This window comes from Rhinatrema bivittatum, chromosome 1, assembly GCF_901001135.1.
Source record: "Rhinatrema bivittatum chromosome 1, aRhiBiv1.1, whole genome shotgun sequence".
NCBI lineage: Eukaryota > Metazoa > Chordata > Amphibia > Gymnophiona > Rhinatrematidae > Rhinatrema > Rhinatrema bivittatum.
The window spans coordinates 145,277,195-145,289,288 of NC_042615.1; the positions used below are offsets into that span (position 1 = coordinate 145,277,195).

The window sequence follows — 12,094 nt, forward strand, 5'->3', positions numbered from 1 at the left end:
GGGCCAAAGATAGGCGACAACACTCCTGCCCTACAAGCTCACAAACAGAAGTAAATTACTTAAATTGATGGAAACTGTAGGGTTAGTGGATGGTTGGAGGGTCTTGAATCCTACCAGTAAAGATTTTACATATTTCTCAGCATCTAAACTATCATTCTAGTATTGATATGTTGCTTTGTTCCCTGGGCTTGTGGGAAAGCTGTGTGGAGTGGGTATAGAATCTCTGGTTTAGACAGACCATTTATCCATTTGGGGAGAATTTGCTAACTTTAGTCTTTCAGCCACAGAAAAATTGGAGGTTGAATGATGTCCTACTACAGGCTGAGGCTTTTGGTATAAAGAGAGAACAAGAAATTCAAGACTATTTGGATAATACTGGGGTCGTGAGTGAGGCATTTCCATGGGATGGATTGAAGTATGTCTTAAGGGGAAAATTCATTATGTGGACATTGCAAGATAAAAAGACCAAATAAGAGAGAGGTGAGAATCTACGGAAAATTATAGGGGACTTGGAAAGCTTGCATAAAGAAAGGGAGTCCGTAAAAATACTAGCACGTTTGGAGAGGACAAAGAATCAATTAAAATCCTTGATGCTAGATTGCTTTATTTGCATCATCTGATAATTGATCTAAATGTATTTTGAATATGGGAATAAGGCATTGAAATTGGCTTCCAAATTAAAAAAAAAAAAAAAAAAGCAGCACAAACTCAGGTGCAAAGTATAAGAAATGGCATCTGTTTGATCTCAGTCAGATAATGCAGAGGGTTCAGGAAGTATTATCAAAATTTTGTATCTGGGAGAAAAAAAACTTAAGTGAGGATATTGATGCCTATTTATTTAACACTTTTCTATACCGACCTTCATGGTTAGATGACCATATCAGATCGGTTTACATCGAACAGGGGAACTGTAACAAAAAACAGTAAAAAATAGTAAATTGAACAGGAAGAACAAAGTTACATTTAACAAGGTAGATAAACTTGGAGGCATAGACAGCTGGAAAGAAAGGCTTAAGAACGCAGTAAACCAGGAGTGTAAACAATTGTATAATCAGGGGTGGGTCTTATTAAATACTCGAGGGAGGTACAGAGATCCATTGTTCATGAGGATGTTCAGTCGTCAGATCAGAAAAATGTTAAACAAGGAAGTGATGGAATCTGAAATTTTTTAGGCAATTAAAAGCTTAAAGCCCGATAAATCGCCTGGGCTGGATGGATATTCAGCCATATTTTACAAGCAATTTGGGCCTTTACATAGAATATTCAGCAGTCTATCAACAGAAGGTACGCTTCCTCCTTCGATGTGTATGGCAGGCATCACAGTATTGCCAAAGGGAGGTAAGGATAAAACAATCTGTGGCTCTTATAGGCCTATATTGCTGTTAAGATTTTAGCAAAAATTCTGGCTATCTGGCAAAAATTCTGCCAATTTTTATACATGAAGATCAATCTGGTTTCAAAAATGGGAGAAGTATCTCTGATGATATAAGAAGAGTATTGAATCTGATATGAGCATCAGATGATTTAAACCAAGATACTCTTCCTTTGACTATAAAAGCTGAAAAAGCTTTAGACAAAGTCCATTGGATTTTATGTATAAGGTATTAGAAACATGTGGGATGGGGGTATTTTCACTGGTGGATTCAGAAGTTATATGACTTGGCTCAGGTGAAGGTAAATGGGGTTATTCAGAAGCCTTTACACTCAAAGGGGCACACGCCAGGGTTGTCCCTTAATGCCACTCTTATTTGCTCTGGTGATGGCACCACTGGTGAAAAAATTTGGCAATCTATGTATATACAAGGGATTAAAGTAGAGCAAACAGATAAGATAATGTTTTCTAGTGTTATGTTTACATTGTCTGGCCCATTGACATCTCTGCCAGTAGTGATGGTGGAGTTATCACAATATAGTATAATATCCAGGTTTAAAGTAAATACAAATAATCTAAAATATTAAATATATCTATCATAGGATTAGCGACCTGACTATAAGATAGTTTCCCTGTAAATGTGAATTAGTGAGGGTGACGTGATTTCAGGCAGTTGGCACATTCAAATTATTCTTCACTTGTAAAAGACTTGACATCTGATCTGAATAATTGGGGTAAGTTTTATTCTTCCTAGCCAGGAGAGATTACTGTGCTAAAAATGAATGTATTGCCGCTTTTATTTTTTCAAGTTATTCCTGTTTCCATTCCAAAGGATATATTGAAAATACAAACTATTTTCAGAATTTCTGTGGCAGAAAATGAAACCTAAGATTTTTCAAAACATTATGTATCTGCCAAAATATAGGGGTGGATTGGGAGTCCCAAGTATTGATCGATATTAAGGTAGCTCAGATACGGGTGATATTGGAATGGCATAGAGGGAGTTCACTGAAACTGTGGGTCAATTTTGAACAATGGTTTCTAGAGAATATACCAGTTGCTGTGTGTCCTTGGCAACAGTTAGGCTTAAGTATGGGAAAAATACGGAACCCTTATCCGAAATGGACTCTCAAGTTTTGGGAATCATTAAAGTGTAAAATGTCGTGGGGAAAATTTTCACCATTAACACCAATTAAGTATAATAAGGATTTTGTTGGTGGTATGGGAAATGAGAGGATTCGCTCAACTTGGGGAGGCACAGGGTTGGGTAACCTCTGATTTGAAAACTAAGTATGATTAAATGAAGGTGATCTTTTTGCATATTTATAGATTTGCAATATATCCATCAACAAACGGGGAAGCAATGATTGGGAAAAGGGCCTTCAGTCTTTGAAAAGTATTGTATGAAGGGATTGCCACTCAAAGGGGTTTATTTCTATAATGTACAAGGCATTGTGTGGCTCCATAGATGGGTTATTACAAGGATATTGTACACACTGTAGATGAGGAGATACGGGAGGGAATAAAAAGGGTGGCAAGAACCTCCATCTCATAAGAACATAAGAGATACCATACTCGGTCAGACCAAGGATCCATCAAGCCCAATATCCTGTGGCCAACCAAGTCACACGTACCCAAAAAAAACATGAATAGATCTCAAGCTACTAATCCTTATTGATTAATAACAGTTTATGGACTTCTGCTCTAGGAACTTATCCATAACTTATTTAAACCCAGCTGCACTAACTGCTTTAACCATATTCTCTGGCAATAAATTCCAGAGCTTAATTATGCATTGAGTGGAAAAAGAACTTTCTCCAATTTTATTTTTTTGTTTGTTTGTTTTAAATGAGCTACTTGCTAACTTCATGGAGTACCCCTAGTCCCTGTATTATCTGAAAGAGTAAATAAGATTCACATTTACCCATTCAAATCCTTTCATGATTTTGTAGACCTCTATCATATCCACCCCCCCCCCCCTTCTCCAAGCTGAACAGCCCTAACCTCTTTAGCCCTTTCCTGATAGGGGAGCTGTTCCATTCCCTATATCATTTTGGTTGCTCTTCTCTACTTTCTTCAGTGCAACTATCTTTTTTTGAGATGTGACCAGAACTGCACACAGTATTCAAGATGCCGTCTCTCACCATGGAACGATACAGAGGCACACTGAGCTGACTCTTTCAATGTATTTATCCACTATGATACCTAGATCTCTTTCCTAGTTGGTAACTCCTAATTTGGAACCTAACATTGTGTAACTACAGCAAGGGTTATTTTTCCCTATATGCATCACCTTGCACTTGTCCACATTACATTTGGACTTCCAGTCTCACAAGTTCCTCCAAGAAAACAAACCGGTAGCCGATCCAAGATGGCTGTCAGCAATGAAACACATGGATGCCCGGGCAAGCTTCAATAAATATCTTGTTTACACCAATCCATCCACGTGTTTCATTGCTCACAAGTTCCTCCTACAATGTATCACAATCCACTTGAGCTCTAACTACTCTGCAGATCATGCAAAATTATGCAGACTTAAGTACCTCACTTGTTGTGTCCCTTTCCAAATCATTTATAAATATATCAAAAAGCACCGGTCCCAGTACAGAGCCCTACGGTACACTTAGTGGGAAAACTATTTCAAAGTAATCCTGCGATGGTATTGCACTTCAGCTCGGTTAGAAGCAAATGTTTACCAATGTATCCGATCAGTGTTGGAGAGAATGTGGGGATAGGGGAACCATTGCGCATATTTGGTGGAGCTGTTCTGTGCTTGATATTAAAATTGATTATAGAAATCCACATTGGACTGAGACCCAATGGCTTTCTTGTTTTCAACCTCTGTTGAAAGTATACCAAAGGCAATTAATAAAGTGACATTGCAAATATTATGGCAGCACAGTGAAAGTTAGCTGCCCATTGGAAAGTTAAAACAGCACCTGGTAAACTGGCAATATATAAAGTTTTGTATATTTACCAGATGGAAAAACTTAAGCGGTATGGAGGAATGCTATGAAGACTTTCAATAAACAGTGGAACGTGTTTCAAGTTTGGGACAAAGACCACAGAGAGATTACTGAGTAGGGAGGGGATGATCATTGTCTCAATCTCTTGTTCTACACTCGAGATGTAGTCTTTTTTTTGGCTGGTTAAGCAATAAAATCTATTAAAATAAATTACAAAAAAACCCCTGCAGTATAAAATGTAAAAATTTGTGAGTGCATGAAATTAAAAAAAAAAATATTGGGACTAAACGATTGCAATAAACTGTATTATGCTAGGTAACTGTTCGGACCTGCTGTTCTGTGGTGCAAGTAAAATTCATATTTTGCTTCATGTACCCTTTAGGATTTTGAGCGCTTTGGAATAGTGACTTTACCTGCATGGCATGTGTAATACAGTCTCCTGGTCTTGGGCACTACATAAATGTATAAAATACATAATTCCAAGCATTCTGGTTGAAATCCGTGGACTGATGTCTTTAAGCTTGCTTATGTAACTAAAAATTCATGAGCTCCATACCTGCGACCCTTGTGAGCATTTGTTTGTTCTGCTTTTCAAAGCAGATTACATTCAGGTACTGCAGGCATTTTCCCTATCCCTATTTTTTTTTTTTATACCTGAGGCAGTAGAGGGTGAAGTGACTTATCCAAGGTCATAAGGAGCAGCAGTGGGATTTGAACCCTGATTTCTGTGGTTCAGAAAGGTGCTCTAGCCTATAGGCTACTTTTCCACTCACTCCAGCCACTAAGTGACATCTGGGCTCAAATGTGTGCTCTGTAGCTTAAACTGCTTTCAACCCTACATTTGCTTTTGTGGTCATCTAAGCTGGAAAAGCTAAGTAGGTTTGGAATCCAGTTATATATATAACTCTATCTCTCTCTCTCTCTCTCTCTCTGTGTCTCTCTCTCTCTTGATAGAGATTTTTTTTTTTAACTCTTGAGCTTTCTTGGTATGCTGTTCTTTCAGCAAAAAATGGAAAGGCAGGAGATAAATCTGAATGAATAAATTTACCATGTGAGGTACTTGATTTTGTAGGGCATAGCCTGAGTCTGGTAACTAGATTGCAAGACAGAAGTCCATGGAATAATGTTAACTAACTCTTCTCGCTGTCAGTGATGCTATTAGTCACTGCAATTTTTATTTATTTATTTTAAACTTTATTTTAAATTAGCCCATTCCTTTCTAACTATACAATCTTGAATAGCTTATTGTTACCATGAGCTTTTTTTTTTTTTTTTTTTTAAAGCTTGCAGTTGAAGGCTTTTGTAGTTGTGTAGATATTTTCAACCTCTCCCTGATTAGCAGCTTCAGCCATTCCAGTGGTTTTTTTTCCTAAAGAGCCCAATTGGGCATAGGTGAACAGGTAAGGAGCTCTGACCTTTGTCCTCACGGGTGCGTCCAGTTAAACTCACTTATAAAGTAAAATGTGAAATGGCTTAAACTGCCTTCTAACAGTTATGGAGATAATTACTTGTGCATTTTCTGTCAGAAGAAAATGTTCTTTCTACACTCTGTTTCATCATAAATGCAGGCACATACAAAATGTTTGATTCTTCCCCCTGCCGAAAAGATTTTGTTAGATACTGTCTTCATCATAGGTAAAAGTACTCTGCATTTTGTGCAACTCAGTATTTTATCAGTATGCAAGCAGGGATAAAAGATATTTGCATCAAGAACAATTCCAGTGTAGATCCATATGTAATATTGCACCCCCCCCCCTTGTGTACTCACAGCTGAGGGGATCACACTGGGGGGAAGCAAAGTTTCAGGGCCCTTAGGGGCTAGGGCATTCACTGTCTCCAAAGATGTGCTCTTTAGACAGGAGGTGGTGGTCAACAAAACAAATCTTTTGCAAAGGAGATGATCTGACATAATGCACACCTCATAGAAGATGAATCCATGTTCTCAAACTGCAAATTCACAAGCACACGCTGTTAGGATCCCCTGGATTTTTCCACTGTCTTTCTCCCGTTTACTAACTTTTTAAGGGCTCCTCATCGCTGGGGGACACTCCTTGTACCTGTTTTCCAATGCTGTTATAACTGCCTTAAGCCTCTTTGCTGTACTGGGTGGATGTGCACACTTTTAAACTTGCTATCCATCTAACTTGTCCAGGATATTCAGTGGCATGGCTGTGCCGCTGAATATACCCAGCTGACTAAGTTAGCCAAATAAGTTTATTCAGCTAACTTTTAGATCAGGTCTAACTTATCTGGCTAACTTAGCTGGATAAGTAGCTAAGCCCTGGAACACCCCTGTCTTGCCCACCACTTAGCTGGATAAATAGATATCCAGCTAAGTGACAGCCACTCAGCGCGGCCAAATATTGAAACATCGACACTTAGCTGGATAAGTTTGGACTAATTTGGCTAAGTGGCACTGAATAACAGGCACTTAATATTTTGGCATTTCACTTATCTATTCCATACCCTCCCTTTTTTTTTTTTAGTTCAAACATGAACAAAAGGCATAGCAGAATAGGCTTTTTAATGTAGTTTAATATACTTGCATCTCATTAAAACAAATTTTCCTTTTTTTCAGGTTGTGTATGATTCTAATACACTTTACATTTTTGCTCCCAGTTCAGACAGCAGATACCAGTGGGTGAAGAACTTAAAGGAAGGTAAAAATATTCCGTTAGCAAAGTTTGTTTATATGCATGTAGGTGCTGTTAGAGATTGCTGATAATGTTGCTGCACTGCAGTAGTGATTTAACAATGTGTACTTGCATCGCCAAGGAATTATAATAGTTGTGGGTTATAGGTGTGTAATTTGTGTAAAATTCTACTTTCAATTACCGTATTTACTGGCGTATAGGGCGCACCTTTTCCCCCTCAAAATAGGGGAAAAATATGGAGTGTGACCTATGCGCCAGTAATTTTTTTTATTTATTTATTTTTTTTTAACAGCGTCCGGTGGTGGTGGTGGTTGGGGGGGAACACGGTGGTGTCGGAACGAGGGCACGATTGGCCGGTGCTGGGCAAAAGGAGCTTGCCGAAGCGCGGCCCCCAGATGCCACCGCGTCACTCCCCCCCCCCCCTCCCCACCGGACGGTGTTAATTTTGATTACCGGCACATAGGACCTGCAGAATAGTAGAGCATTCCCTGCCTTGTGCATCATTCTCCCAACAGTTAAAGCACGCAAACCAATCTTTCAACCAAAGAGGCTTCTGCGACACTTAGCAGTTTTAATCCTCCTACTCTGGCAATGCCTGTCACATCGTGCTCCCAATGCAGCTGGGTGGCAGCCATACTGTCTGTCAAAGTTGGGGTTCAGAGCCGGAAAAACTCTCCAGCCCTAGTGAGCTCAGAAATGTGGCAGGATTATCGGAAACAGCAAGTTCGAACTCAAGAAGCCCCATGGATACAATACCTGCTTATAACAAGCTTGGCAAGCTGATGCTGTTGATTTTGATTGGGAAAGCCAATGTAGAAAATTATTTTTTCCTTAAAAAATGTGTGTAAAAAAGGGGGTGCGTCTTATATGCCGGCAAAAACGGTATTTATAAATCACTAACCTACAGCTCTGTATTCATTATTAGTTACCTAATCTTATTTTTAGATACTAAAAATGTGTATGTATAACCCCATCCCAGGGAGCTTACTGCACTCTGGGGCCATAAGAGATTTAAATGTCTCATTGGGGCTGGAGCCACTATGGTTAGTTATTCTGTCTCTTTTTGCCAGGGTCTGGATCCTTTGGGTGGGGGGCACATTCTCTGTCTCTTTTCGACTGTCTCTCTCCCCTCCCCTGGGGAAGGGTGTCTCTCATTCACTGTTGTGCTGTAAATGCCACAAAAAATACTCTGTAACTACTGGTTTAGTGGCCAAAAATAACTGTCTGTGCTGTTGGGTAATCAGGTTGCATACTGGCAAATAACTGTCCTCTGAAGCACAGCTAGGCTCTTCACTCTATCTGTGCAAGAGTCTTAGTACCAGGGCAAGGGAAGCACAAACCCTCCAGGGCTTGGCTAAGTGGAGTTCCCTTGTGGGCAGGGTATCCTTAGTTGGTCAGGAAAAACCCCTTCCAGACTGTTCACATGATAAAGCAGTCTATATTGCACAGAGTCAAATCCTCTACTCCCCCCAGGGAGTGAAGACTCCAGCTGGAGATCCTCGGTGGTCTCAAATGTATTTTTATTCACAGTTAGTAGGTATTCTTCTTTAGATAGCTTTCTTTCTGTCAGGATCCCAGATGGGAGGGATCTCCTTGAACAAGCAGCTCCAGGCAGGAAATAGGGCAAAACTATTCCTGGGAGCAACCAAAAATCTTTCCCTGACACTGGAGTTGGGTCTCCACCATTCCTCTGCTTCCTGAGCAGGTCTCCCCCCCCCCCCCCCCCCAGGAGAGGTTTCCCCAAGACCCCTTCCCAAGCAAACACCCTGGGGTCTCACAGTCCTTCAACCAAAAGGTAAAAACTCCCCCCAAAAATAACCCAAGACAACCACCCTGCAACTAAGGAGTGGGATCCCCAATCTAACCCAGAAAGGTTGCAGGCAGGATAGAGGCCAAACCTCTAGGTAGGCCAAAAAAAACTTCAACTCTGAGGAAAACTTCTCCAACCTTCTCCAAAACTCCAAACTAATACTGCCCCCAGAGTTCTAAGAGAGAGAGCTGCTTGTAAACCCTACTCAAGGGGATGGCCATCCCAGTACCCTCAAAAGGAGGGGCTGCACATGAAGGGATCCTTCCCTCAGTTTGCACTAACCCCAGCTTAGGAGCACTACTGGTAATGTGCTCAGAGGAGCCAGCACCTATTTTAGAAGGGACCATAATTGGAAGAACCTGACCAGGAAATAACTTAATTGTAAAGCAGTATGGCTATGACCTATCCAGCTTACTGAAGCATTGCAGCTAGGTATACTGCCTTAATGAGCCTCTCATTTCTCACTTCTTGTTTGTGGTATTGACTGGACTGTTAGTTATTCCCTAATTGCTACTGTCCACTGTGTTTTTTCAAGATTTAAAGGACTCCTGACAAAACAAATGCATTCCAAATCAAGCTTGGGGATTTTTTTTCCTCCATATACTTCATGCGGCGTTGTAACGCCTTAGTTTTGGGTCATGTTATCAATCAAAAGGTTGTACATACATTATCATCCTGCTTTGAACTCTTGGTTTTCCTAAATGAGATTCTGCTACTGGTCCACTTGCAGTCGTCTGTGACTCTCCTAGGCAAGGATTAAAACCCGCGCATCTGGTATCAGCCATCCGTTTTTCCATAGTATGTGCCCAGTAGAGCATCGAACAAGTGTCTCAGACTGGGGAACCTAGTCAGTAAAGGAAATTCTGAACTGGGGTTATCTATATCGTAGTTTGGATTAATCATCATACAAGACAGCAAAATCTGAAATTGACTGATACGGTATATGCAGAGCTAGTTATTTTCCTTTCTAATGCTTATATTGCATACAAAAGCACAAAGATAATGCTGGGTAAAGAAAATCTGTCTACTTCGTTCTTAGAAATTAAATATGGCAGCTCTGATGCAGAAAAAGTGATTGCTTTATTTTTTTTACCCTTACTTGTAAGAACTTAGAAAGCAATTCATTAGCAATGATTTGAATTTACTCCTAGGAGGAAGCAGTATTCCTGGAAGCCAGCTCTGTTTGGCCACGGTGACTGCTCCCTTCCTCCTATAGCGGTCAGTAACTTGGGTAACCACAGATGCAGCAGCTGAGCTTCTTCCATGAAATAAGCAACAGTTATTTGTGAAACATGAACATCATTTACTTTAACTTTTAATCATATGTTGTACAATTTTAAATTTCACAATCTTCCAGGTAAAAAAAAAAAAAATCACTTAGTGTGGATCACAGTAAACAGTCCAAAAAAAAAAAAAAACCCCATACAGTTTCCACCTTTGTACTTAACTCAATACAGGAAACACAGCATGCAGTATAAACATCAGAGTCCCATATCCTCCCCACCCTTTGATAAGGCAGCATGGTTAACCTCGCACTACTATTAAAGGAAAAAAAAAAAAAAAGCACCGGGAAATGAGGCTGAGATGCTCTGAAAAACAGGAAAGTGAACAAGATTGTCCTGGTCCACTTGGGACTTCCATAGGTGAAGTTGACGCTGGAAAGCTGTGATCATGTCAGACATCTGCATGATGGCTTGTTTGCATCCCTGCAGCTTCTGATTCAGTTGGACGAGATGATCTGTTATGTCACACAACATAGCAAAATCACGCAGCCAGTTCGATTCCGACACTTCAGGCAAGGGTTGTCCTTTACTTTGCATGAAAAGTGCAATTTCTTCTTTAAGCTCAAAACATCGTTTAAGGACTGCACTCCTACTCAGCCACCTTACTTCTGTATGTTAGGGCCTGTCTCCATGCTCTGAATCCATCTCCTGCAAAAACACCTGGAACCGTCGATGATTCAAGCTATGCGCCCGAATGAAGTTCACTGTTTCGTGACCGTGGTCATTATATTATCGAGTTCCAGAACCTTTCCGCACAAAGCTTCTTGATGGATAATGCAATGATACGTTATCAAACTGTGTGGCAGTTAATTCCTTGCATTTTCTCCTTCATTAATCCAACCAAGCCTGCTTTTTCTCCACACATGGCAGGTGCACCATCAGTAGTTAGCCCCACCAACTTTTCCCAGGATAATTTTGTTTACTTATGAACTTCTCCACCGCATCAAAAATGTCCTTCCCTGTTGTCCCATGCATGGCAGCTACATCCAAGAGCTCCTCTGTGATAGAGAAGTCTGCCTTTAGGCCTCTTATAAAAATGGATAGATGCGCTGTATCCGTGTTGCCTGTGCTTTCATGAACAGCTAATGAAAAAGCCGGATAACTGCAGGCCACTTCGGCCAGCTGCTGGTTCCTTAACTCGGTTTGCGATGGTGTTTCTTGACAAACTGACATTTTTAAAACTCTGTATCCGATCAGGGCACCCCTTCAAAAATTCACCCTTTGAAAAACACTGAGAAGCCCGAGCGGTTTCTGCAGCCACGATAAAGCTAGCTTTCACTGCTGCATCGTTTTGTGCTGCAGCTTTTGTGAACATCTTTTGCTGCGATTGCAGTCTGACTTTTTTTTTTTTTTTAATTTGTAATTATTTTATTAAATTTTCAGAAAGAGTAATAAAACTATAGATAAGAACAAAATACAAATATTTAGGGTCAAACAAGAAGAGACCCAAACAGCATGTGTCACATCAAAATCTTGGTTCAACCATCCCTTTGAGGATCTAATATTATTCAACCCAGGTTAATATAAATGGGTAATAACACAGTATTGCTCTTCATTCATGTATAGTGTGTCTTCCCTCCCTCCCAACCTCGTCAGCTCAGAGACTAGTAAATTACAGTGGAATAAACTAGAACAAATAAAAAACCATGATAATACAGGGACGTGACAGAACTATCAACAGTGCGGTACAGGCCATACCAGAGCAGTGGGTTAATAAGACACGGCATTGATGCCATCCAGCTAGTGGTAACAGGTTGGGAGCAGAATAAGACGAATAAAACAAAGTAAGAGCAAGCCAACGTTTTAATTCTTGGACTATTTGTTATTTTCTTGGAGGCTATATTTAGCAAACTTAGTTCCATGTTTGGTCTCAAAATGCTGACGTATATTATTTTCCTTGAACACCGCCATTGCCTCATAACACAATACTGGTTTTTCTCCTTGAAGCGCAAACATGTATTCGCTTTCCCATCTTTCATGAAATTGTCTTCCTTCTGCATCAACTTTTC

At 40.2% G+C, this 12,094-nt stretch overlaps 1 protein-coding gene across 7 annotated transcripts in view; it reads left to right on the forward strand.

Moving 5' to 3' along the window:
* Positions 1-12,094, forward strand: part of TEC (tec protein tyrosine kinase) — a 218,450-nt gene that overhangs the window by 132,692 nt on the left and 73,664 nt on the right. For 6 of the 7 annotated variants that reach the window (XM_029588129.1, XM_029588112.1, XM_029588121.1 and 3 more), the window contains one exon: positions 6,917-6,998. In XM_029588129.1, the coding sequence (XP_029443989.1) occupies positions 6,917-6,998 (82 nt within the window). The remainder of the gene's footprint in view (positions 1-6,916; positions 6,999-12,094) is intronic. The other variant, XM_029588151.1, reaches the window with a different exon arrangement.